The 27,516-nt window shown below is 50.4% G+C and overlaps 1 protein-coding gene across 12 annotated transcripts in view; it reads left to right on the top strand.

Moving 5' to 3' along the window:
- Nucleotides 1-27,328, top strand: part of IQSEC2 (IQ motif and Sec7 domain ArfGEF 2) — a 168,088-nt gene extending 140,760 nt beyond the window's left edge. For 8 of the 12 annotated variants that reach the window (XM_080987297.1, XM_080987302.1, XM_080987303.1 and 5 more), the window contains 10 exons: nt 592-753; nt 1,051-1,173; nt 10,164-10,330; nt 14,093-14,232; nt 14,340-14,465; nt 15,130-15,229; nt 15,597-15,758; nt 20,067-20,240; nt 21,800-21,849; nt 22,293-27,328. In XM_080987297.1, the coding sequence (XP_080843423.1) occupies nt 592-753; nt 1,051-1,173; nt 10,164-10,330; nt 14,093-14,232; nt 14,340-14,465; nt 15,130-15,229; nt 15,597-15,758; nt 20,067-20,240; nt 21,800-21,849; nt 22,293-23,354 (2,266 nt within the window). In that variant the 3' untranslated portion in view covers nt 23,355-27,328. The remainder of the gene's footprint in view (nt 1-591; nt 754-1,050; nt 1,174-10,163; nt 10,331-14,092; nt 14,233-14,339; nt 14,466-15,129; nt 15,230-15,596; nt 15,759-20,066; nt 20,241-21,799; nt 21,850-22,292) is intronic. The other 4 variants (XM_080987301.1, XM_080987299.1, XM_080987298.1 and 1 more) reach the window with 4 other exon arrangements.
- Nucleotides 27,329-27,516: the final 188 nt, after the last annotated feature.

Here is a 27,516-nt window from a genome sequence, read left to right as displayed (position 1 = left end):
GCATATAGAAACCATACCAGGCCGGGTCCTTTCTGCAGTCCTGTCCTCTGCCTGGAACATGTGGGTTTAGGTCCCCTGGCAAAGCTCCCCCACCCCACCCGGACCCGGATATCTTCTTCTGAGGCTCTCCTTTGTGTGCCTCTTCCTCAAGAGGTCCAGAGGGTGGCAACATGAGAACGGGGCCTTCTCTGTAGTGGTTCCCCGTCTGTGGAATGCTCTCCCCAGGGAAGTTTGCCTGGCTCCTTCATTACACACCTTTAGGCGCCAGGCAAAAATGTTCCTTTTTAACCAGGCCTCTGGTTGACCTGTTTGACATCCTATACCTTTTTAAAATGTGGCTCTTTTCGGGGGGGGGGGTATTGGGTTGTTGTTTTTATTCTGATTATATATGTTGTGATCTTTTCTGTGAACTGCCCTGAGACCTTCAGATATAGGGCGGTATATAAACTATGATGGTGATGATGATGATGATGATGATGATGATGATGATGAAATAGGTGTTCTGCCCTGTATAACTGAGCTGGGGGAAGTGGGCTCCAGGTGAAAATGGTTCCAGGTGTGCATAAAGGCTCCTTCTCATCCCACCGGCAGGAAACCAGAGAAGGGAATCCAGTATTTGATTGAGAGAGGCTTCCTGTCAGACACACCGGTTGGTGTGGCACGCTTTATCCTGGAGCGGAAAGGGCTGAGCCGGCAGATGATTGGTGAATTTCTTGGCAACCGGCAAAAGCAGTTCAACCGGGACGTACTGGAGTAAGGAGTTCTGCTTGATTCCTTCCCCCTCCCCCTCACCACGGTTTTAACTTTTATAGCTCATCCTGTTCCCCAAGGCTCACAGTACTTACTGTTGTTACATTTTTAAAAGAGAGAGAAGTGGTAGAAACACCATAAGCTACCTTACACAAAGTCATAAGCCATCTCTCTAGCAATGGTGCTCCGGGGTTTGGGACAGGAATCCCTAGATGCTGGGGATTGACACATGTCAGGCCAGCATATCTCCCCCCCCCCCTTGCTGCTGTGTGTCACTGTCTGTCTTCTCTTGCCTTACAGTTGTGTGGTAGACGAGATGGACTTCTCCAACATGGACTTGGATGATGCATTGCGAAAGTTCCAGTCTCACATTCGGGTGCAAGGCGAGGCACAGAAAGTGGAGCGCCTTGTTGAGGCCTTCAGGTAAGTTGGAGGTGCTGCCATCTTTCTGAGGTTTCCTTCTTGACCTAGTCTAGAGCAGTACAACTCCCTATGGCTCTCACCATGTTGGCTACTGGGAGTCCAACACCCCACCAGGTGAGCACCAGGTTGAGGAAGCCTGGTCTAGAGATCGAGCCATCGGCAATGAGGAGCATGTGGTTCTGTCGCAGAATATCTTTGGTTAATCACTGCAGTAAGAGTGAGGTTGTACATATCATGCCTGAATTATCCTGGACCAAGGGGCATGTAAATAATTTTTTTACTGTTAGCAACGATTCCTATATATATTTAGATGGAACACTGAATTTGTTTTTGTTGAAATAAACTATGAGCAAGAGGAAAAACACTAGAGTTTGAAGGATAGCTAAATAAACCATTCAACACTTAAATGGGCAGGTTTATGTGCTGACTCTGGTGTATAAATTTTGACTTATGTGGAGCTGGAGTAAGTTTCTAGCTTAATTAGATCCCTTTCTACAGCGTTTAAAAGCTGTTGCTTTGATTGGTCATATATGCGCATACATCTCCGTTTGCATGTATCCCACCCACTCCATCCATCTGCTGCAAGAAAGAGCGGACAGGGAATATGTGTGTGGCTATACATGCGTATATGAGTGTGACAAAGCAGTAGGTGGTGGGCAGGCACAAGCAGGAGGTGCCCTCTTTCACCCCATTGTCTGTTAAGACTGCAGAGCATTGGCCAAAGTGGGTAGGCTGTAAATCTGACTGAGTAGTATTTAAGGACTTGACCCTGGATCCTAATACCACCTTTTCAAACTGTGAACTCTGTCCTGCAAATCCATATTTTTTGTCTAACTTAAAAGTTGCATGCAATTGATGGTAACTTAACCAATCTGTCACTTGATCTTTTACCTCTCCTTACTGTTTCAATTTATATTCCTCCCTGGTAACAGTTAGCAAGTCTCTATATGTACTCCAATTTGTCTCTGTGTTAATTTTTTTCCATGCCAGAGCTTCCATTGGTGACAACCACATTGGTGTTTTTCTTTCTAATAGGTTTTTGTATTTTCCCCATACCCTATAAAGATTTTTTTCTGATTATATGATTTGAGAAGCTCTTATATATTCTAGCCTTCCTGTACCACAGGCACTCATGCTATCCCAATTTTAGGTCATACCCTTCCAGATCCAGCAAATAACTGTCCTTTAGTAAAATCCATTATTTCAACCAACAAAAACATGATGGATCAAAATACAATTGTAAGTCAGGGAGGGCGAAACCACCTCTCTCTTTGCTATCAATCATAATCTTATGTTTTATCCTGGGTTTTCTCCCCTGCCAAATAAACTTAGATAGATCTTCCTGCCATTCCTTAAAGTTTCATGTATCATTGACTATAGGGGCTGTCTGAAATAGAAATAGCATCTTTGCAAATCACGGACCTGTCCCTAGTAATCACAACACAAACTGAAACGTGGATAAGCCCTAAGTAACTGAATTTGGTACCCATTGAAAAATGGGACAAATTAGTTGTGACTTAAGTCCCATTTATTTCATTGGAAACCAAGTGCAACTAACTCAGTCTGGATCCAACCTATGTCTCTAAATAGATTAATCAGTGAATTACCTGCTTATAGTTACATACATTAGCCTGTTACAAAGCATTTGTAATATGAGTTTTTGAATTATGATATTGAAGAGAATGTGAGAGAACTTGTGTTTTAATAAAGAAAAGCTACTATTAATTGTTAGAAGAAAAGGCCATATTTTTCTTTTTTTGTTCCATATTATAGTAATGCACCAGCACCAAAACAACCTCAAAAAACAAAGAATGTCTCTTAATTTTCAGCTTCATCGATTTTAAAATTGGGCTCCACCAGTAGATCAGCTTAATCCTTTGGTAATGAATCTGTTGATTAATCCCGCTTAGAGTGCTCAACCTGCTATTTATATGACTAGAAGACCTGCTTGTAAATGAATGTAGTAGCTGTGAGTTGCATTCTTCCATAATGGGATGTGGAATGTTCATACATGTCAGGGGTTCAGGAGCAGAGGCAAGGGCAAGGGAGGAAACAGAGAGCGAGGGAGAGGAGGCAGAAGAAAAGATGAGTGATGACGACGACCCGAGATCTCCGAGTCTTTCCAGTGAATCAGAAGATTCACAGAAAGGAGCACCAGTGGCCAGGGCAAGGGGGGAGCCTAGGGGGACACCCCAGGAAGATAGAGCCAGAGGGGACTCAGAGGGGAGCAGTTGGAAATCAGGACCAGCGTCACCGCCAGAGAGCAGGGAAGAGGAAGGGCGCCAGGGATCAAGCGCTGGCAGCTCACAACAGGGGGGAGGGCACGAGTCAGGAGTGGCCACACCTCCATCGGGGAGCGAAGAAACGGTCAGACGGAAGGTGGAAGGTTGGGCGCGCGTGCCAAGTTCAAATGCACAGGAAGGTGGCGCAGTAGGCAGCCCGGAAAGGGAGCCAGGTCCTAAAGCCCGCCGAAAGGAGGGAGAAGAGTCAGGGGGGTCAGCGTCAGCGTCAGAGGAATCCCGGAAGGAAGAGACCCCGGGGGGCAGAGGGACCCAGAGAAGAACAGTCAGGCGGAAAAGGTGGAGCAAGGCTAGGATATTAAGTTGGTGTACAAGGGGCGGAGACTCAGATGGAGCTTCGCCGATCTAACCATGAGACGTAGAGTTGCACGCAGCAGCTTGAGAATGGAAACTGTAACTCAATAAAGACTTTATTTTAATGATCGCTGGCTAGCGTGATCCTCTGTGAGCTAGGATCTGGAAGCAGCTCTGACAGTAAGCTCCATCTCTAGATTGTGGGCATCTACGTCCTCGCGGAGAGGAGAGAAAGCGGGTGCCTACTAGCGAGCTCACGAACGGCAGACAACATGACGGCCGAACAGCAGATAGTGGAACTCAGAGAAGCAGTGACACGACTGAATGCCGAGGCTCTTGCATCCAGGAAGAGAGAGGAGGACGCAGCTGCCGCCTACAGGGATCTCCAGGTCAGGTTGGAAGTGCTTACGAAGCAAGGGCAACTGACACCCAAACCGGAGGGGATTGGGTTGGGGAGACGAACAGGCGGTCTGGTCTCTCACTTCGATGGGAATTTGCAACAGTACCCCAACTTTAGAGCAGATGTAATGTGTGCACTGCAACTGCTGAACAAAGACTTTAGAGATGAGCAAGAGAAGGTGGGATTCATCATGTCCCATTTGCATGGAGATGCTAAAGCATGGCTGCGCAATTTGTGGAGAGATAATGATCCGGCGCTCCAAAATGCGGATGCCTTTATTAAAGCGATGGATGGGTGCTTTTTATCAAGCATTGACGTGGATCTTGCTCGGCAGGAGATACATGGACTGAAGCAAGGGAGGGCCAGCGTAAGGCAGTACCATGCCCGCTTTTTCGCTTTGGTCAGTGCCCTGGAATGGGACAGAGATTCGGCTCCTGTAAGAGACCTGTTTTGGGAGGGATTGCACGGCTCGGTTAAAGATGAAATTGCGAGGGGGGAGAGACCCCGGACCACGCAGGAGATCGTTCAGAGGGCGCTGGCGGTGGGGGTGCGGCTGGAAGGACGTCCGTGGAGCAGGGACGAAGGGCGTGGAGGGCGCGAACCAGCCAGGGGCTCCTCCTTCCTTCCCAGAGAAGCAGCGCGTGCGCAATCCACGCCTCCGCCAGGAGGAGGAGCGGAACCTATGGAGGTTGGAGGTGCAAGGGCTCAGTCAGCAGCCAGAGCCCTAGCACCGGCAGCAGTGAAAGCGAAGCCTCCTAGAGGGAACAGGAAGTGTTACATCTGCGATGATCCACAGCATATGGCGAAAGAGTGTCCCCAGAGGCTCCACAAGCACACTGCAGCCTCAGCAATGGTAACTGCAGCAACGCAGCAAGGACAACCACAGCAGGGAAACGAAGGAGTCTGGTTGGAGGAAGAGGCACTGGGGCCCAACCAGACGTGTCAGTGAAGCAGTCCCCAGAGATTTTACAGCCCATGGACCCCCTCCCGCCCAAACCGGTAGTGAAGCTCACCGCGTCGCTCCAGCTGCCCAATGGAATCACCATGGACGTGCCAATCACCATTGACTCCGGAAGCAATGCGGACTTTATAGGGCAGGACTTTGTCGACCGGCACGCTATACAGTTGCTGCCTGCCACGCTGCCCCTGCAGGTTGTCACGGTGGATGGCAGGGAGCTGCTAGGGGGGCAAGTGGTGAAGCAGACGCCACCAATGGTGATGCGACTTGGGAATCACAGGGAAATCATCAGCTTCAATGTCACTCAACTATCGGACACGCCCATTGTATTGGGCATGAGTTGGCTGGACAAGCACAGCCCGACGCTGGCTTGGTACCAGAGGCAGCTGACCTTCGGCTCTTCCTTTTGCGCTGAACACTGCATCGTGCCCAGGCAGGAAGGAGGGGAAGAGGAGTCACAGCTGCAGCTAGGCACGCTGCAAGCGGTCCCCCACAAGTACGCAGAATTTTTGGAGGTTTTCTGCGAGAAAGAGGCAGACAGGCTACCCCCCCACAGACCATATGACTGCAAAATTGACCTGCTGCCGGGGGCGGCGCTACCCAAAGGGAAGCTGTATTCCATGTCTGAGGACGAACTGCAGGAACTCAAAGAGTTCATAGATCATAATTTGGAGCGCGGTTTCATCCGAGAGTCCAAGGCAGCGGGGGGCAGTCCGGTATTCTTTGTTAAGAAGCGGGACACGCCCCAAAAAAGACTTGTAGTGGACTTTCGCATCTTGAACAGTGTGACCAAGCCATCGGACTTCCCCATGCCCCGAATCGACGACCTCCTCGCAAAGGTACGGAAGGGCAGAGTGTTCACCAAGTTGGACCTGCGAGGGGCATACAACCTCATTCGCATGCGGGAGGGAGATGAGTGGAAGACAGCCATGTTCACGCCCCTGGGCACCTACGAATATAGAGTTATGCCTTTTGGATTGCAAAATGGCTCCCACGTTTTTCAAGCTTTCATGCATCACGTGTTGGCGGGGCTCCTCTACAAGACGTGCGTCTGTTTCTTGGATGACATCCTGATCTTTTCGGAATCGCAGCAGGAGCATGACAGACACGTCAAGGAAGTGCTGAGCAGGCTACAGCAACATAGGCTTTACGCCAAGCTGGAGAAGTGCCAATTCGACGTGACCGAGGTGGATTTCCTGGGCTACAAGCTGTCTGATAAAGGGCTCGCCATGGACAGCGCCAAGGTCCGAGCAGTGTTGGATTGGAAAAGCCCACGCAACCGGAAGGAGGTCCAACGGTTTGTCGGTTTCGCGAACTTCTATCGCAAGTTTATCAAAGGCTTTGCGATGCAGACAGCGGCCATCACGGACACGCTCAGCTCCAAGAAAAAGAAGTTCATCTGGACAGAGCAGGCGGAGCAGTCCTTTCAGGCACTCAAGCGTCTCTTCGCGTCGGAAGAGCAGCTGCTTCATGTCAACCCCAGCAGGCCGATGAGGGTGGAGACAGACGCTTCGGACAGAGCCGTGGGAGCAGTCCTGCTGCAGAAAGACCCGCAGGGGGTTTGGAGGCCGGGAGCGTTTTACTCAAGGAAGCTCAGCAAGTCCGAACAGAACTACACCATCTGGGACAGGGAGTTGCTGGCCATTCATGCAGCGTTCAAAGCGTGGAGGCACTTCCTGATCGGCGCCAAGCACACGGTGCAGGTCTGCACGGACCACAAGAATCTAGAGCACTGGCGCACGGCACAGTTCCTGAACCAGAGGCAGATACGTTGGGCTGAGTTCTTTGCGAATTTCGACTTCCGAATAGAGTATGTCCCGGGGGACACCAACATCATGGCGGATGCTCTCTCCCGTAAGCCACAGTATCTGGAGGAGGCATCGCCAGCAGCCGCCATGCACATCTTCGCACCGACAGTGTGGGCGTGCGCGGCGGCAACAGTTGACCTGGATGCGGTGCGACGAGCGTTGCAGGATGACTCCTTCGCGCAAGCAAAGATGGCAGAGGTGCACAGGGGCACGGCAGCGACCGACGAGTTCCAGCTGCGAGATGGTTTGCTCATCCGTAAAGGGGCCATCTACGTGCCGGGAGACGAACTTCGCGCCAAGGTACTGCAGCAGCTGCACGACGCGCCCACTGCCGGGCACTTTGGCAAGGAGAAGACGGTGGAATTAGTAGCCAGAGACTTCTGGTGGCCCGGAATGAGAGGGGAAGTCGCGGACTACGTGGCGAGGTGTGACACCTGCCAGAGGTCCAAACCAGTGCACAGACCGCCGGCCGGACTGCTGGAACCGCTGCAAACTCCGTTCGAGCCATGGGAGAGAGTGGCCCTGGACTTTGTCACGGATCTGCCCAGCTCGAGGGGCAAGACGGCTGTGCTGGTGGTGGTGGATTTGTTCTCCAAGATGGCACATTTCATTCCGTGTGCGAAGGTGGCCACGGCGGAACAAACCGCCAAACTGTTCATAGACCACGTGTTCAAGGTTCACGGTCTGCCGCGGTCTATTCTGTCCGACCGAGGGCGACAGTTCATCTCAAACTTCTGGCAGAGGCTGATGGGCTTCCTGAACGTCAAGATCAACCTGGCGTCGGCTAGACACCCGCAGACCAACGGGCAAGCGGAGCGGGTCAATGCCATCATGCAGCAGTACCTGAGATGTTATGCGAATCAACAGCCTGCGACGTGGGTGGATTACCTGCCTCTCGCCGAGTTCGCCTACAACAACACGAAGCACGTGTCCACGGGGGTCACGCCGTTCTTCGCCAACAACGGGAGGCACCCTAGAACCTTCCCGGGACTGGAAAGAATGGGGGAGGGGGAGCCGCAGACAGCAGATGCGTTCGCGTCGGAGTTGCAGGAGGTCCACGATCAGCTGCGGCGGCACCTGGAGCTGGCTAAACACGCATACAAGGTACAAGCGGACAAACACAGAAGGGTTGGCGAAGAGATCCATGTGGGAGACTGGGTCTGGTTAGCAGCCCACGCAGTGCCGGCCAGGTCGTTGGCGAAGAAGAAACTAGGGCATAAACAACTGGGGCCCTACCAAGTCGACGAACAGGTCAACCCGGTGGCTTTCAGGCTGGCTCTTCCGGAGGGTTCCAGAATGCATCCGGTGTTCCACAGATCGGTGCTCACTCCCTACAAGGCACCTCACAGGTTTCAGGAACCAGGACCGGCACCGGGTCTGCTCCGAGAGAGAACCGGGCAAGGGAGAGTGGCACAGGAGGAGCGCATCAACGAAGTCACGGAAATTTTGGACTCCAGATGGGGGGAAGAGGGGGTAGAATACCTTCTCGCCAAGGAGGGCACCCCGGCCAGTGCCAACAGCTGGGTGCCGGGCTACGCTTTAGACGAACCTCTGCTCAAAGAAGAGTTTCATGCCCTCTTCCCACATAGGCCAATGCCAGCAGACTTTTTCGACGACTGGCTTTTCACGCCCACGCTTTCAGCCAGCACGTTCCGGGGGTTCGACTCGGACGAGGAACCGACACGAGACGCCCGTTCCCCAGAGGGGTCACCCTCGGGATCTGCTTCAGAACCCTCGTATTGGTGGGATGATCGACCAGAGGAGCAGTTCCGCAGAAGGTGGCTGGAGGGTCCAGGACGAGCAACGTCTCCAGAAGGCAACGAAGGAGAGACGGACATGGACGTTTTCGGGGACGACCCGGGTTTCGAGCACGGCGGCACAGAGATGGAAGCGGAGGTGACCGTCGTCAACGAGAGCAGGGAGGAAGAACCGGAAGACTTCGGATGGCGGCCCGCCACGGGAAGCGAACTGTATCCGACATTCGTCCCCCTGACACGGCAGCACCCAGATCCCGCACCGGAAGGAGGGGAGGGGGGAAGAGGGGGCTTCGAGGGGGGGATGGATGTCAGGGGTTCAGGAGCAGAGGCAAGGGCAAGGGAGGAAACAGAGAGCGAGGGAGAGGAGGCAGAAGAAAAGATGAGTGATGACGACGACCCGAGATCTCCGAGTCTTTCCAGTGAATCAGAAGATTCACAGAAAGGAGCACCAGTGGCCAGGGCAAGGGGGGAGCCTAGGGGGACACCCCAGGAAGATAGAGCCAGAGGGGACTCAGAGGGGAGCAGTTGGAAATCAGGACCAGCGTCACCGCCAGAGAGCAGGGAAGAGGAAGGGCGCCAGGGATCAAGCGCTGGCAGCTCACAACAGGGGGGAGGGCACGAGTCAGGAGTGGCCACACCTCCATCGGGGAGCGAAGAAACGGTCAGACGGAAGGTGGAAGGTTGGGCGCGCGTGCCAAGTTCAAATGCACAGGAAGGTGGCGCAGTAGGCAGCCCGGAAAGGGAGCCAGGTCCTAAAGCCCGCCGAAAGGAGGGAGAAGAGTCAGGGGGGTCAGCGTCAGCGTCAGAGGAATCCCGGAAGGAAGAGACCCCGGGGGGCAGAGGGACCCAGAGAAGAACAGTCAGGCGGAAAAGGTGGAGCAAGGCTAGGATATTAAGTTGGTGTACAAGGGGCGGAGACTCAGATGGAGCTTCGCCGATCTAACCATGAGACGTAGAGTTGCACGCAGCAGCTTGAGAATGGAAACTGTAACTCAATAAAGACTTTATTTTAATGATCGCTGGCTAGCGTGATCCTCTGTGAGCTAGGATCTGGAAGCAGCTCTGACAATACATATTTATAATTTGAAAATAGAATAAGAGAGCCAATGAACCCCTTTAATTTTAGAACTTCCTGCCACAGTATGAATTATACGTTTTTTGCGGGGATACTATTTTTAATTTAGAACCCAGAATGGTTAGATAATGGCTTTTACTTTCAGTCCTCTAAAACCCCCCTCTACACCATACATGTGAAGTAGTATCCCACTTGTAGGATCCTGGGACCCTCATATCCCTCACAGAGCTCAGTTTCCAGAGTTCACTGGGAAGAGGGATTGACGGTTAAACCCTGAGGAAACCACTCACCTTCAGCAGCAAAATCTCTTGAGCTGCTTCGGACTCTTCTCTTCCTCTGGCCTTTTGTGCTGATGGTTGCTTTATTTTCGCCTTGACTTCCACCGCATTTCGTTTCAGCCAGCGCTACTGTGTGTGCAATGCCCCATTGGTGCGCCAGTTCCGGAATCCAGACACTATCTTCATCTTGGCTTTTGCCATCATCCTCCTTAATACCGACATGTACAGCCCCAGTGTCAAGGCGGAGAGGAAGATGAAGCTGGATGACTTCATCAAAAATTTGCGAGGTAAGCAAGAACAGCACTCAAATGATCCTTTCTGGCGTTGTCTCTTATGCTTGGCTCCTCATGATCACATGGTTGGAATCCCAAAGGAGTCCCCTACTTCCCTGGGAGTTCAGGGAAAGCACAAAATGTGTCAAGCATAAAATGCAGCTTCCCAAAAGCCGTGTGTGTGTGTGTGCGCGCGCATGTGTGTTTTAAACCCAACAGGTTTCTTGCCATTGTGGCTAAAAAGGCAGCTTGCAGGTGCATGAACAATGCCTGCTAAAATCTCAGAAGCCAGAGAGAGATCTGTAGCATACATTCCAAGTGTCCCGATTTTCCAGGGACAGGAAAATCCCAGAAGTCATCCCAGTTTCATTTCACCACTGGCAGGAAGTGAACTCTTTGGAGACTATACCTGGCACAGGACAACCCCTTTATCTCCAGTTCAGCTTCCTGCAAGCCACTGGCAGGCTGTTTTGCCGGCTGCTCTGAGCGCGGCAAAAGAGAAGAGGTGGGAACGCCAACTTGAAAGGGATTTTTCCTTTGTTTGTTTGCTCCTTACCCTCTTTCTGCTCCCTTCCGCTACTCCTACCGGGTTCTCATTTTCTCCCAGCTCCATAGAGCTCTGCTTTCCCTCCTCCCAGCATCCATATTCTGGGCCCTTTGTTCTTTGTTTTTCGGCCTACAGCAGGGGTCAGCAAACTTATCGCACCTTGGGCCGGTGTCTCCAGCGTCGATCGCGCGGAGGGCAGGGGAGCGTGTGCCCATACATGTGCGCACACGCTATTTGCATTGCACTTCCAGGTCGGAAAAGCACTGGAAATAGCTTGTGCGCATGTGCACGGGCTTCCTCCAACCCGGACGTGCACCGGAAATAATGCTTGCGCATGTGCACAAGCTATTTCTGGTGCTCCTCTGACCCGAAAGTGGGCAGCTGCACAGCGCAGCGTCGGTAAGAGCGGGTGGCGGGGTTCGCGCGGGCCGGATAAACGAGTCTCTCGGGCCTTATCCTGCCCACGGGCCTTAGTTTGGGGACCCCTAGCCTACAGCCTGGAAGGCTTCTGGATGTTCTGGGGGAAAGAGCTTGAACAGGCGGAAAGGCATTTCTCAAGAGGAATCTTGTTTTTGGAGATGGATCTTTCTGCAGACTCATCGGAGGAGTCACTGGGCGCCTGTGCTAAGGGGCCCTGGGGTTTGTCCTGACTCCCGCAGCAGCAGCAGCAGCGAGTCCCTCAGCTGCGCAGGTGTGGGGGCCCTGAAAGGCCAGTTCCAGCACTCCCAGGAAAGGGGGGAAGGGGACCCCTTGCAGGATGGCCCTTGTTTGCTCTTGAAGGGCTGGCCTCTCTGGGACAGACTCCGGACCTCCCTGCAGCCCCACAGCCTCCCTCCGCCTGCCACGGGCCCTCAGGGCCCTTTCAGCAGGGGCAGCAGCAGGAGAAGGGCCTCGGGAGAGCAGGCATGGCTCCAGCAGGGCTGCGAACCATCTGGCCAGATGCACAGGAGAAGAGAAGGAGGGCTGACCCCTCTCCTTCCCTCTCATCCATCCCCGCATGCTACTGTCAGGAGGGGAACTCTGCAATCCGCTGCACCTGCTGTTCCTGACTCTTCTCTCCCTAGGCTGACAGTGATGGGCTACAAAAATAATGATGGTGGTGATGACCAAACAGTGATTGGTTACTTCAGCAGAACAGCCACCACCCTCCTATTGAAATGAGAAGAAAGCACAACCTAAGTTAAAGTGCATCTTGCTAGTGTGCCTTGTGGTATTTTTAAGGCATAGAAAATGAGGGTGAACTTAACCTCCCTCGCAGACAACCTTTCAGATCAAAGGAAAACTCTTACATGCACTTACAGATTGTACAGGAGGGCCAGGAATGGATGGAGGGAAGGAAGCAAGCTTTATTCTTTATTGTTTGTGCAGTCTTACTTTTTTGCAGCACCACAGATATAATAATCCTCAGGATTTAGCTCACTCAACTTCTGACCCTGTAAGTCCACATGTTGTGTCTTGGCATAGATGTTTTCTATAATTCCATTTCTACCCTTCATTTTCAGTAGAGTAGGCCACGCTTGGGACAGGTGGGCAACCTCACAAGCCCTGTGATTTTCTAAGCCAATACTGACCTAATTATGTTGGTTATCTGGGTATTCAATTCATTTCCTCATGAGTGAAAACTCTTTACTAATATGTCAGTCTCAGGTAAACCCAGTTCCACCACTTGATTCCACTCATCAGCTTTATAATTCTAACAAGAAGTCTTCATTAGTATATCAGAAAGGACCCAGGATCTGGAAGAACGTTAATTAAGGCTGAAGACAAATAATTGTTTTTTCAGAGTCCTGAAAGCAATTGGAAAGGATTGCTACTTGTGATGCAAATGTCCAGGAATTAGATATATGATCTGTGCTGGGAGGGCTTGCACTTCCCACAAAGGAAGACGTTTGTAGTCTGGGAGTCCTCCTCAGGTGGAATTCAGCAGCATGCTAAGGAGATCATTCCATCAGCAGAAGGATGTTTGCTTGCCAGACAAAATGTCTCCCCTCTCCTCCCCCTGCACACTGTTCTGGGGGTTCTCCCAACCCTCCTGAGCAGATCTGAGGAGGGAGGAGAGGGGCGAAGTGCCATTGCACTAGCGGGAGTCCTTGTGCTGGCTTCTGCTAGTGCAGCAACTGAACTGAATCCAGCCCTTGTCACTGAAGTCTCAAGTGGTTTCTATGGCTAAAAGTGATTGTGCCCAGTAACTCAAAGCAGGGTTTTTAGTGTGGCTGTTCCTGTTCTGTGGAAGAGCATTCCTGTTGAGAGACAACAAATGCCCAGTTAGCTGCACTATCTGAAAACAACTGAAGACATTTTTGTTCTAATGTGCTTTCCTTAGCTGGATAAATGGGTCTTTACCATGGATGTCAGCTTTCTATGGTTTTGTTTTCATTTTAAATGTATTTGCTGTTTTTGTGTTTTTAATTGTTCTTAATTTCATTTATTGTACATTACCATGATATGGTTTAGAAAACGATTAATAAATCATTAGTAGTAACAGACCCCATCATGGAACTGAAACCGCCTTGGTCCTGCTGGTCGATGATCTCCTGTGGCCTAGGGACAGAGTTGAAAGCTGTTTCCTGGTTCTGCTGGATCTCTTAGCAGCTTTTGATACCAATGACCATGGTATCCTTCTGGACCATCTAGGGGATTTGGGAGCTGGGGGCACAATTATGCAGTAGTTCCATTCCATCCTCTGGGGCCATGTCCAGAAAGTGGTGTTGGGGGATGACTGTTCAGACCCCTGGGCTGTCACTTGCAAGGTGCTTCAGGGCTCCATCCTCACCCTAATGCTTTTCAACATCTATATGAAGCCTCTGGGAAAGATCATATGTGTTTCACAAGCATTCCATATTGCTTTTACTAAAAAGAGATCCAAGGTTTGCTGTTGGCTTATTAAACCTGGCATGTTAGGGTGAAATTACAATCATTCAGTCATAATGCTAGCCTTCCTGGTTTGTTTACGCCCCTTGTGCAAATGAAAGACCAAAGCAGTAGTGATCAGGCTGTGTGCACCAGCAGATGTAAGCCTGGCTAGTAGTAGCATCAGATAAGTCATTCATTCCTCCAACCTCTGTCTTCAGTAATGAAATAATATTATTAGCTTACTTTGTTGCAAAGACTCATGGGAATAACCTATGGAAAGCACTTCACAGAGCTGCTTTTGCTTTTGAGAGTGACTAAATCTGGCCTAGTCTTTTCTTGCAGCCTATGGACTTGCTCTTTTGTTGTTGCTTCACCAGGGGTAGATAACGGTGAGGACATTCCCCGTGACCTGCTGGTAGGGATTTACCAGAGAATTCAGAGTCGGGAGCTGCGCACCAATGATGACCACGTATCTCAGGTCCAAGCAGTGGAGCGAATGATTGTGGGCAAAAAGCCGGTGAGTGGGAAGAGGCTGTCTGAGGAGATGGATTTGGGTTTACTGAAGGTTTCTGTCCCTCTTTTTGGCTCCACTCCTAACATTTTCTGTCTGTCTGTCCCACCCAGGTTCTCTCTTTGCCCCACAGGCGCCTGGTTTGCTGCTGCCAGCTGTATGAGGTCCCTGACCCCAACCGGCCACAGAGGCTTGGGCTGCACCAGAGGGAGGTCTTCCTGTTCAACGATTTGTTAGTGGTAAGGTCAGAGCAGGGAGCTAAGACCAGGTTTTGGTGGTGGAGGGAGGGTTAGATGATGGAGTTGCTTGTTTTGAGCAGATTTGGCTGCCTCACCATGCACCTGCTTTGACATGCCTGGGTGAAGTTGGACCTTGTGGACATTGTCACAAAAATCTTCAAGATTTCTTGGAAGAAGCTATGACTGCTGAGCTGTGCTTTATACTTGCCTGTCTGTCTGCTGCCTCCTGGTTCTCCCCCACAGTGCTTTTGTGATGCCACATGGCCATTGCCATGAGGTAATAGGCTGTCTCAATGCAGGAGACTGACTAATTAAAAAAAAATGTTTTTGTCAGTAGCACCACATAGTAAAGAAAAGGACTCTGTGGATAAATTAAATTAATGAATCTGTTTTAAACATCCATGCCGCATTCCATCCAAGCTTCTTCTGAGCTCCCACTCTGCTCTGAAAACATCCATAGGAAAATACCTTATGGGTTGAACAGACAATAAGAGCAAATAAGTTCTTAACTTGTAGGTTAGACTGTTGCAACTCAGGAAAGAAGCAGGTTTCAGCCAATTGGGTGACTGAGCACTGTGCTTGGGTTAGTGAACAGTTAGCTCACTGCTCTCTCTACTCCTCATCGATCCTTTGCTTTCCCACTGCATCTCCTCACACCATTTAGGTGACAAAGATATTCCAGAAGAAGAAGATCCTTGTGACCTACAGTTTCCGCCAGAGCTTCCCTCTTGTTGAGATGCAGTTGCAGCTCTTCCAGAATTCATGTGAGTTTCTCTTAACCATAGGTCATGATATAGGAGCCTAGAAGCCTGCTTGTTGCACCCACCCAGGGCTCAACCAGCACAACATACTATCAGCTCTCCCAGATCAGCATCTTTTCTCCATCCTCTCCGTGATTAGCCCCCTGAGCTCCTCTCAGTGATCCACACTGATGTTGTGCCTTCAGCCCCATACCTATTGTGGACCTCATTACTGCTCATGCCTTTGTCTGTAGCTGGAGACGTTCTGGTTCCCCATCTTGGAGCAAACCCTTCGCCTGGGCCCAGCTCTGTGTTGCCAGTTACCCGCATTGAAGGGGAGGGTGAGTAGTGGGGCCCACAGTCACCCAGCATCTCACTCTCTGCCACCCAGATTACCAGTTCGGGATTAAACTGCTCTCAGCTGTTCCTGGTGGGGAGAGGAAAGTCCTGATCATCTTCAATGCCCCCAGCCTGCAGGATCGGTTGCGCTTCACCAGTGACTTGCGGGAATCCATTGCTGAAGTGCAAGAGATGGAGAAGTACCGTGTGGAATGTGAGTGATGGGTGGGGATTGTTGAAGGACAGGAGGGGGGACATGGATAGGAAGGGAGGCAGCGGGTGGGATAATGGATGAGGGTTGCTGATGGCATCATTGGGGCAGCATCCAGCAGCCCAGGTTTGCCAGAGTGGACTGGAAGACATTCAGGGAATAGGATGACTTCTCCCACTGGGCTAGATAGGCAGGGCCTTTTGAGTCTTTTCCTCCTCTTCCAGGGGCCACCCTCCAGTTCTGCCCTACTTCTGGTCAAGTTAGCAGGTTCTTTTTTTTCTCTGTGAGGAAAACAATTCCTTTGTTGTTTCTCTTTTGCCTTAATTCTTGCTTCTTCTGTGTTGTTTATTGTCTGTAGGAGTTGGCTGAGACCAGGTTTTGTTTTGTTTTATTTTTGGTGTCATGGCTGCTGAGCCATGTTTCATTGATATTCTGCCACTCCCACTGCAGCCCACTATGGGTGAGGGGCAGGATCCTGAGGGTTCTCTTTTGAAAGTCCCCAGACACAGGGAATATTTCATATTGCCTTCTCCAGGTGTCATGAGTGGGGTCCTCAGCAGTGCTCAGTCCACACACCTTTCTGAGGTTTTCCCCAGGAAAAGGGAATTTCCTAAATTTATGTCATGGATATATATATTTAAATTTATGTCATGGATATATATTTCTAAGGAAATTAAAGGCTCTATACACAGGTCTAGGGGTCATAAGAGAACCAGATCCCAATCTAGAAGGCATTCTACACATAAGTACAAATGCAAGCACCTACCTAAGAGACAGAGGGACGCGGGTGGCGCTGTGGGTTAAACCACAGAGCCTAGGGCTTGCCGATCAGAAGGTCGGCGGTTCGAATCCCCGTGACAGGGTGAGCTTCCGTTGCTCGGTCCCAGCTCCTGCCAACCTAGCAGTTCGAAAGCATGTCCGGCGGGAAGGTAAATGGCGTTTCCGTGCGCTGCTCTGGTTCGCCAGAAGCGGCTTAGTCCTGCTGGCCACGTGACCCAGAAGCTGTATGCCTGCTCCCTTGGCCAATAAAGCGAAATGAGCGCCGCAACCCCAGAGTCGAACATGACTGGACCTAATGATCAGGGGTCCTTACCTAAGAGACATGAAGGGGGCAGATCTCACAGGTCTCAAAGCCCATGTTTTCTGCCATGGGGTCTTTCCTCTCATGGGTACTGCATTGACAGAGAGATTAAAGACTCCCTTCCTCATAGCAAACACAGAAGGGAGATCTAAAAGTCATAAAATGAAGAGATCCCACAGATTTCCATCAAATAGCCTATCTCCTCTTTTAAGCTCCTCCATTAGTTTTTCTCAAGGCTGCTTCTGCCAAAAGTGTCAAAGAAGGAGTTGGAATCTGCACCTGAATCCCCCCCCCCCCCACTCACAGCCCTTTCTTGGCAAAAGCCAGCCAGATTTTGCAGCTTACTGAGAAACAGCCTGTTGAACCCTCAGCCTGCTCCCTGGCTACGGGTGTTAAATATTTTTTCCTTCTGCCAAAACAGCTACAGTGCTTTTTCTATAAGCCTTCAGTTGTGTTGCAAGACTGAGTGGGATTTTCCCAGTAAGTTGTTCTAGCTTTCCTTATCATTATTCCCCCCATCACTAATTCCCTCAGGTTTTTTTTTAATGAGATTCAAAAGCCCCCCCCCCCATTGGGTAACTTGTTTGTTTTGTAAAATTTATGTATGACTTGAGTGTAAGAACAAAAAAGCTCAAAGCAGTTTACAAAATGAAGGGGAGGCCCCTGTTCTGTGTGGAGGCATTTACAAGCACAATTGGTCCTTCTAAATAGCTACAGTCTGAAATGATGATATTTATTTAATTACCTCATGAGGATATTTAGGAGTTCCCTAGAGGAATTACCCTGCTGGATGAAATGACAAGATGAGCTTGTCATTTTTCGAGTTTCAAGAGGCTTCTTCCTTAACTATTAAATATATATAGTTGCCTCTCTTTTCACAGTTTTCAACTCATTGTCTTAAGCAACCCCTGAAATACACTCCATGTAGTTTTCTGTACAGTATGTGTAACTTGGCTATGGCTTATGCATGAGGGTAGATACAACCTCAATATGCTAGCCTGTTTTTTCTGCCTACATCTTGACAGTTCAGGTAAATAAAGTGTACATTATTAATGCAAAATAAATTTTCCTCATTCCTTACTTTGACAGATAGTTCCTTTGGAGAGTTTTGAAGATTTTTTAAATAGAATGAAGGACAAGAAGATGCTTTCCTCCTTCTGTTGCCTAATTAAGAGGAACAGCAACTCCCAAGCTTTGTAGTAGTCCATTACATCCTTTCAAGTGGTAGTTCAAGTATGGGGATGGCTGGCACTGCATTGGCCCCCATGGCATGGCAGGATCCTGCCACTGTGCAGAGGTTGAGAAGCTTATCTAGCTAGAGAAGCTGGTACTAAAACATTCAGGAGTATTGTTAGCTGAATGTACTGGTGTATATTAGGCAAGTTCTTTCTCCTCTTATCAGGATTCAGTCCTTTTGGGCAGAGGTGATTTTTATAGCTCCATTTTAGCTCAGGTCTCCAAGGTTTCCAGATCTGCTGAATCTGTTGGTACATGGATCTTCTCAGTTAGGGTTCAGTGTTCCATCCTCACCCAGACCTCTTCCACCTGACAGGATCTGGTTGACCTCACTGGATTTTACTGGCTTCCAGAAGCGCATCAACCAAATGTATTTACTGCTCTACCTGGAAGTCTTACCTGTCTTGGTGTTCCTGGTCTGGGGTGGGTCCTCTCTCGCATGACATTCACGATTTTCTTCCATTTCTTCAGGAAGGGATAAATGAGGGACTTAGCACCATCACCATCAAAAGACAAGTGGCCTCCCTTAGCAGTGTTTTTTTCTTGTCTGGATAGGGATCTGTTGTCTTCCCATCTGATGTTTAAATGTTTCCTCGGGGGGGTTATTTGTCCTGCACCCTGGTCATATATCAATTCCTTTCTTGGAATTTAAATTGGGTTCTTACAGCTTTCATGAGTCTGCCTTTTGACCCCTTAGTTCCTAATCCAATTTTTTTAACGTTGAAAATTGTTTTCCTAGTAGCCATTACTTTGGCTCATTGGGCTTCAGAGTTGGGGCCTTGTCCTCTGATCCACAGCTCAGCATTTTTCATCACAATAATTTGTGTTATGTCCAGACTCTTCTTCCATGTCCAAATTTAATTCAGATTTTCAGAGAAACCAAGAAGTGGTGCTTCATTCCTTATATCCCCTTCATTCTCTTTTGGAGTGTGAATTCACATATTTTTGCTGTCTTGGTTTGAATGAGAGTATAAGTGTTGTGCTATGTAATTTCCAAATGCAAACTGTGTCTGTTTTGGCATAGGTTTTTGTGCTGGGCATCTTCACCATGGCTATGCTTATCTTGCGGGGGGTGGGATGAATTATCAACTCTGCCAGTTAGTTCTGGGGGGGCAGGATGGCTCCTCCCCTGGAAGAGGAGGCAAAAGATTTGAAAGGCCCTGCCTATCCAGTCCAGTGGGAAGAGTCATCTTACTCACTGAATATCCTTCAATCCATTCTTCAAACAGAAATTCATGGGAAGCACCACTTTCCATTTTTTGAAAAGAAGCCCTGACTCAAATAATTGTGAGGCTGCTAGGCTAGCCTGAATTGAGGTTTGTAATAAGCCAAGGGGGGGGGGTGAGAAGAGGGTTTGAGAGCAGAACTGTGTGCCTTACACAATACTTAAGTGATTCTAGTCCTCATTGCTATGGAAATGGATATGAAAATGGGTAATAATAATAATAATAATAATAATAATAATAATTAATACCCCACCCATCTGGCTGGCTTTCCCCAGCCACTCTGGGCAGCTTACAGAATATATAAAACATAAAAAGCATCAAACATTAAAAACCTCCCAATACAGGGCTGCCTTCAGATGCCTTCTAAAAGTTGTATAGTTCTTTATCTCCTTGACATCTGAAGGGAGGGTTTTCCACAGGGAAGGCGCCACCTTTGTGATTTTCCATTTCTTATGCATGCCCTTCTTACATCTCAGCCCATCTGTAAGCTGCTTATGCAGCCACGCCAGTTTCTTTAGATGCCTCCCACTGTTCAGGGATGATGGGTATTGTAGTTCAACAACATTTCAAGGGCTGCTGGTTCTCTTCCCCTGTTTCAGATAAAACCCTACAAATGTTTCATGATTTTTGTTTATTATTTCCAAGCATCACTTGTGGACTCCTTTGGTGTAAACTGGAAGCAAGTCCTGTTTGTCGGGGAGGGCTGAGAAGCATCCAGCAGAATGGCCCCCAAATCTCACCGCCTCTCTCTTTTTCTTCTACACACAGCGGAGCTAGAGAAGCAAAAAGGCGTGATGCGCCCCAATGCCTCCCCCTCATCTGGGCCCAAGGATGCCGTGAACGGGACCCTGACTCGCAGTAGCCTGGAGGATGCCTACACTGTGGGAGAAGGGCTGAAGCGGAGTGCCCTCAGCAGCTCCCTTCGGGACCTCTCTGACGCTGGTGAGGGGCTGGGGGTCAGGACCTTCCATGGCTCCAGAAGGGGAGAGCCTAGTGGGCTTCAGGCTGGGATGAAGATAAGGAAGGAATTTCTGGGTTTATGCTGATGAGAACTTTAAAAGAAACATCACTAGATTCCACAGGAAATTAAATTTGTGAGAGGTCTTGGGATCTTTCTAGCATGCCAGGCTTTGCCAGGCATCCTTGAGGGCCTCTAAAGTAGACCATTGCATGACATCACTGACCGCCCCCCCCCCGCCCCCCAGTGTGTTAGAGGCCTTTGCATGCCTCTAGTAAAGCTTCGTGAGCCATTTTGGGTTCCTTTTTTGTAGATTCCAGACTTTGGGCCACTTCATACCAGTTTTCTGGTAGGGCATTTTTCGAGACTACCACTTCAGGGTTTAGATGTGGCAGTTGCTTATTTGAATGAAGAAGTAAAATCCCTACATGTAGGAAAATGGCAGGCCATGGAGAAGTCTAGGCTGAACCTTCTCCTTGGCATGCTAGTTTTTATTTGCTGATGTCGACCACACAGTGCCACTTGCAATGCACTGGAGCAGGGGGTTACCAGAAAAGCCTTTGACACTTGATTCCACTGAAGACGCGCTGTCTTTCGCATGGATGTTTTGGTGCCATCCAGATTTTTTTTAAAAAGCTCAGTTCTTCTCAAACTTTGCTTGATTTTGGTTCCACTCCAGAAATCAGCCCATCTCTAGAATGTAATTATTGTGGCTCCCTCTACTGGCTAAAAAGAACATGTAACGTATGGATAATGTTTCATCCACCATGATTTTAATTCTAATCCACAAATCTGACTAAAAAACATTGAGCCCCAGGATTTGGGATTCGTAGTGTTGATTGGGTGGCTGCTGTTTGCTGGTGACTCCGTGCTTTTGGTGGATGGATGTGTCTCTATTGCTTTTTGGAGCCAACCTGATTGTGAGGAAGGGTGCTTATTGAGCATTCTGATTTGTTCACAGGGAGATTATTGCTTAATGCTGCCTATCCCAGAGGTTAGATGACATTGCATCAAAGCAAAGTGCTACCCCACACATTTTCCTATCACTTCCCTTACTGCTAAAGTCTGAACTTTTCAGGAAATGGGTTTGTTGCACAAGACCTCTCACTCAGCTATAATTGCGCAGCTCGAATGCAGTGGTCTGTGACTGAATCCCACCTAAAATAGCAGCTTGGAAGTGCCTGAAGAAACCCAACGTGTGTGTGTGTTAAAGAGGGGGCAGGACACTGCTGAGGGCATACTTTGACACAGATAATGACACAGAGCAGAAGAGGCCCCCTGCTTCCTATAGGCCCGTAAGACCATGGCCACCCTCCATCTGACTGAAGTGGGAGAGGGGAGGAGACTCTCTCTGTCTTTTAGGTCCTGTCTTCTGCTAACTCTTCCTCTGCTCTGTTGCTGTGCTTTGTGGGATTGGGTTGCGGGATGGTGGGGGGCTCTTGGCCTGGGCTCCCCTTTTTCCCTCCCCTCCAAAGTGGGAGTGTTGGCTGTAAGGGAGGGGCAGGGTGGAGTTCAGGTCTCGCTAACCCCTGCTCTGTTGCAGGCAAGCGGGGCCGCCGTAACAGCGTGGGATCATTGGACAGCACAATTGAAGTAAGTGGGCTGAAGGAGGAGGAGGAGGAGGAGGAGGAGGAGGAAAGGGAGCCAGAGATTGAGGGGGGGGAGGGACACAGGTGGAGTTTCCCCAAGCCTTCCCACTCTCTGCCTTGCAGCCTCTCTCTTCTCTCTTTCTTTCTCTCTTTCGCATTTACTTCCACTCTTAGCAGAGGAAGACACAGAGGTTTAAGGGATGTGGGAAGTCATTTCTTTGGTGCAGAAGAGTTGGCGGACTCGTCCCAGTCTGAATTACTTTTAGTTAAAGCCAACCCTTCTTCAGGCAGGCAGAAAAGTATGGCCACCTGTGAGTCTCAAGTCCTAGCCCCATAGGTGTGGGGGAATTATAGGAGCCAGTTGTCTAATACCCCATCTTTCTCTCTGTGTGTGTCTCTCTTTCTCCTTTCTGCTTCCTCTCCCTCCACCCACCTACATCCCTTCAGGGGTCTATTATTAGCAGCCCACGCCCCCACCAGAGAGTGCCACCGCCTCCCCCTCCCGAGGAGTACAAGCCCCAGCCTCGGCCCCCCTCAAACTCCTCGTCTTTCCTGGGCTCCCTTTTTGGCAGCAAGCGTGGGAAGGGCCCCTTTCAGACGCCCCCTGGCCAGGCCTCAGCCTCCTCCTCCTCGGCCTCCTCCTCTCACCACCACCACCCTCATCACAGCCACCCGTCTCTCCCGGATGGCAGCCAGTCCAAGCTGCAGGCTCTCCACGCCCAGTACTGCCACGGCCCCTCGGCCCAGCCCCCTCCTCCCTACCCCCAGCAGCCCCCTCCTCCCCAGCAGCCGGCCCCACCCCCGCCCCCACTAGCCCTGCCCTCCAACCCCCTGCCTCCCCAGGTCCAGCGCTACCACCACTCCCAGCAGCCCCCGCTCTCCGCCCCACCACAGAAGCAGGCCGTCCCCGCTTTCCCCACACCACAGCCCCACCACCACTACACCCTCGGCCGGCCCGTCCAGCAGAAACGCGCCCACCAGATGGCTGCTGCCGCCGCCGCCTCCCAGCACCCCCCTTTCCTCCATGGGCGCCAGCCCACCTCGCCGCTGCCCCTTTACAGCCCTGCCCCCCAGCATGCCCTGGCCCACACTTACCCCCAGCAGCTGCATCAGTCGGGGGTCAGTGGGCAGCACACCTTGCATAGGCCCCAGGCCCCAAAGCACTTTATCTTCAGCCACCACCCTGCCCAGCTCATGCAGCGGCCGCCTCCGCCCCCCAGCATGGGGCCCTACCCTGGACACCACGGCCACCCTGCCCACCCGGCTCAGCAGCACCACGGCCAGCCTCCCATGCCCCCTCCCCATTCCCCCATCCCCCCACACCCTTCCTACCCACCCCTCCCGCCTCCGTCCCCCCACACGCCCCTCAGTCCCCACTCTCCAGCTGCCCCTACCTCCCCCCTGCCCCAGCACATCTCCATGCACCAGGGGGGCCCTCAAGCCATGCCCTCCCAAGGGCCCCCCAACCCAAAACAGAAGCCGGTGAACAGAATCAGCACCGTCGTGTGAGGAACACCGCCACCACGGAGTTGATAGGTTATAAATATATAAATATCGGAGCTCGGGGCTTCTCCCATCACAGCTGTGAGGTGGTCAGGAGGGGTGGGGGCCAGTGGGTGTCTAGACCTTTTTGGCCATTCCCCTTCTTCCTCCCCACTCCATACCCCCTCCCTCTTTTTCCTAGGATCAGAACTGAGAGAGGGCATCCTTCCAACCAATGCCTCGGAAAGGAAGAAATTGGGATCTGCAACCCCACTCGTGGCCTGAGGGTGGCGCCACTTAGCACTTGGGCTTCTCTGTTCCCTTCGTGTCACCCCTCCCCCTTTCTGGTCAGAAAATGGGGTGTCTGAGGACTATGCGGCAACTTTTCAGAGACGTTGAAAACATGAGGTGCGAGAGGGGAAAACTTCTGCATTTGTGCAGCCATTGTGATCTGTTGCCACGCAGAGTGTTTCCCCTTGGACTCTTCCCTAAATGTGCTACAGATGAAGATGGTATGGTGTATGTATACCTCATTCATGCAAACAGCATGCGAAGCAGTAAAACTGTTTCTGGGTGGTCTAAAAAACCAGGTGCCAGGGCGGATTCCAGCCTCTCTTCCCTGATACGCTAGCTGTGTGTGCGGGGGGGGGGGGATCTGACAGTGCAGTTTCCCCTTGCAGTTCAAAGTGGAACAGTCCAGGAACAGTTTAATTGCACCATCTGCTGTTTTTGTGCAAAGCAAGTCAGACATGCTAGTGCCAGGGACAACTTGTGCAGTGTGGCAGTTTTGAAGGCATAAGAATAAGCTGTAGAGTGGAACTTGCACTTTTGCACGATCCCACTCTCTCGAATGACTGATACTTCTTTTGCTCCTGGCGTTGGACTGTGCACCAGCATTTGCCCACCTGCACCAAGTCTCCGTGAAATGTTAGCCAAGTAGCAGGCAGTCCCCCATGGCTGCCTTCCGTGTGTCTTGTTTACATAGCAGGTGGCCATTTATCAGACCTGCCCGAAGAGCATTGCTTTCAGCTCAGAAGGATGACCGAAGGAGAGCCTCTTGCTCCCCACTCCCCGCCTAACTTAAAATATCTGTCTGCTCCAGTTTTTAATAGCAGCTGTGAACGAGCGGTAGCAGATGGCCACAGCAGCAAATTAAAGGTGGGTATGTTCCAGAGCAGGGTTTCCCAAACTTGGGTCTCCAGGTGTTGTTGGACCACAACTTCCATCATTCCTAGCTAGCAGGCCCAGAAAATAGGGATGATGGGAGTTGTAGTCCAATAATGGCTGGCGACCCAAGTTTGGGAAACCCTGTTCTAGACCAAGAGTTCTGTTTGCAGCCAATTCCCCACTTGGGATTTGATGCCACAAAAGGCTAAGGAAGCTTTGCTACTGTATTGAACTCTTGATTGAATGTTGAAAGGAACTGGCTGAGGCCCACTTCACACAACCTAGGAACTGCTTCTCTGCCACTTCTTTCAGGCTGCCCTGATAAGCCTTGTGATGATGAGTCTGCTGGAGAAGCTGCTACTGCCCTACTCCCAGCCACCGTTAGGTGGGCCATACACACGCAGCCAGGCCAGTGGTTCTTCTACCCCAACAGCAGTTCTGAAAGCTGTCTCTAGCATGACTTCCTTTTTAAAAAGCAATGTTCAGTCCATCTAAAGCACTATTTCCATTAGTTTCTCAGGGCTCAGCCCTGAACATCCCCAGTCAGTTGAAGATGGGAATGTAGTAACTCTCAGCTATACAAAGAGGGGCAAAAATAGTTACCAGTCTCTCTCTTTTTTGAGCCGTGTGGGCTCCTGGGCTTGACTTAAGCATGTAGTAGTTGCATGGAAGAGAAGCCTTGCTCTATGCCAACAGGGTCTGGCACTTTTTTCTGTTTTTGCAGGTGGGAGCAATGCCTCCCTTGCCCAGGTGTTCCTGTTTGTGTCCCCCTTGCCTACCAAGCGGGGGGGGGGGGGGCGGGGGGGGCGGAGAGAAGTCTCAACAAGGCAGGGCAGCTGCAGGCAGGTCCCTTGCTTCCCAGTGAAAGGCACTGTAAGCGCCTCGTTGCGCTCTGTGGCCCGGTGTGTCCTGGCCCGGGGCCTGCAGGTTGCTTCTCTCCCCTCCCCCTCCCCAAGCCTTTTAATGTTTTGCTGCCTGGATGCTTCCAGCATGCTTTCTCCCCACCCCTGCTTGGTGGCATCTGGTGGTCGCCAGGGGTTTTATCTTTCTGAAGGATAGTTTTTCATAGTTTTATAAAGTAGCTTTTTCCACTTCTCTGCCTGTTGGCTTGTTCTGTAGGAGGGAATGGAGACGGGGGCTTTGGTGCTCCTTGGCATTTTGCAGAAAGGAGGCTCTCCTTTTTAGTTTGCACAGAGTTTATGAGTTTCTGCTGTTTACAAGGAAGGAAGGAAGGAAGGAAGGAAGGAAGGAAGGAAGGAAGGAAGATAATATGTAGAGCAGGGCAGATCATCAGTATTTTGGGGAAACATGGGAAGGAATCTGTCTTGCCCTCTCAGTTCTTATTCACAAAGGGCTATTCTTACTCCCTTCCCACCCCTATCAAGGGGTTTGCACTGAAAACATTTTAAAAGGGTGGGGGGTGTTATATATTCTTTGGATATATTCCCTCACTGAACTGCATAGAGAGGAATATAGGAGTGGAGGGTGGGGTGTAATTGTCTCCTCCCACCCAATTTGTTCCTTTATCCTAGAGTGTTTCTCTGCCTACCAATAGGGGAGAGACACTACCACCTGCCACACACACTGGTTCCTTGGGAGCTTAGATGCACTTTAACCCCCTACTTCCTCATTCCTTTGCTTCTAGAAAAAGGTGGGATCCGGTTTTTCCTGTCCCAAACCAAGCTAATGGAGCCCATTCATGCCTAACCTTTCCTCTCACTCTCCCTTCCCCAAAGACATTACCTTGAGCCACTACCCTCCCCAGTCTAGTCCGTGTGGAGACAGGACTCCGGGCAAAGGGACATGGAGGTAGGCTCAAGGGTGCCAGAGGATGATTTCAAAACATAAAAGTTACAGTGCCTCGTCTGTATATTTTTAAGGAGATGCTATGAATGTTGGTGGAAGAAATTATTTTACGTTTTAAAGTGGTGCTTCTGATAGTAGAAGCACACTATTTTTCTAAATAGAAAAGTGGAGGCCCAGCCAGAGTAGTGACGGGCAACGGCTGACCCTCTCTGAAGGCAGGCTCTTCTTTCTGCAGTGTGTGAGCAGAAGGACCCGGCTTCAGAGGCAGCAAAAGCTGGAACCTTACAGGAACCAGAATTATTTAATAAACCTAATTGTTGCTACACTCTACACGTGAGTTTCCTCAAGTCATGCCAGTGGGTCACATCAACCAGTTTTAGGAATAACTGCTCAACAAAAGCAGGCAGGATTTCTGGCCTCTAGCTCTTTGGAGGATGGGGAAAAATAATCAGAGGACCAGTTAATGGAGGGTTTTAGGAGGCTCACCAACTCTCAGCCTCCATTCCTCAGCTTCTCCATCCTCCGTTAATTGACTCCACAGCCTTGAAGGAACTCAGGAGTCCTGCCTGTACCGCGAGTAGGTTTTCGCCCTGCTGTGGTTGCTCCCAGTTCCATCCTGCGGGGTCTGGGCTCCCTTCTCCTTCCTTCCCTCCTTCCCCCCATTCTCCATATCAGATCTTCCCACCCTTTGCCCTCCCCCCAGCATGCACTTTATCCCTACCCTGCACTGCACTTCCTGTGTTGGGTTTGTTGCTGTACAGAGATTCCTGTGTATATACAATATATTATAAATAGCAACCTCTTAAGAGAGGAGGGGGTGGGTGGGCTCCAGCCCATGTATTTTCTGCAGCATGGGCCACTCTCTGCCCTTTCTCCCAGAATTCATGGCTGGAAGACGCCAAACTGACTGCATTTTTTTTCTTTTTGTTTCTTGCTGTCTCCCACCCCCTCACCTCTGGTCCACTTTGTACATAAGAAACTGTATATTTGATGCTTCATAAATTGACCAAATGTCCTTGCTGTGTGAAGGAAGATGTCTTGTGTGTTATTTTAAGATTACTGGGCATTTTGGGGGGAGGGATGGGAAACAGAGTGTTGGTCCTGCAGCAGAGTTCCTCCTTGTTCCATAAACCAGCCTAGTGCTCTCTTTTTCCCACCTGGCATATACCGTTTCAGAGTGTAGAGGAGATGTACATAATTCACAAGAGCCTGCCAG

The sequence above is a fragment of the Podarcis pityusensis genome, assembly GCF_964106645.2.
Source record: "Podarcis pityusensis genome assembly, chromosome: 17".
In the NCBI taxonomy this organism is placed as follows: domain Eukaryota; kingdom Metazoa; phylum Chordata; class Lepidosauria; order Squamata; family Lacertidae; genus Podarcis; species Podarcis pityusensis.
The sequence above is the reverse complement of the archived record's forward strand: the minus strand, read 5'-3'. Positions and strand labels throughout refer to the sequence as shown.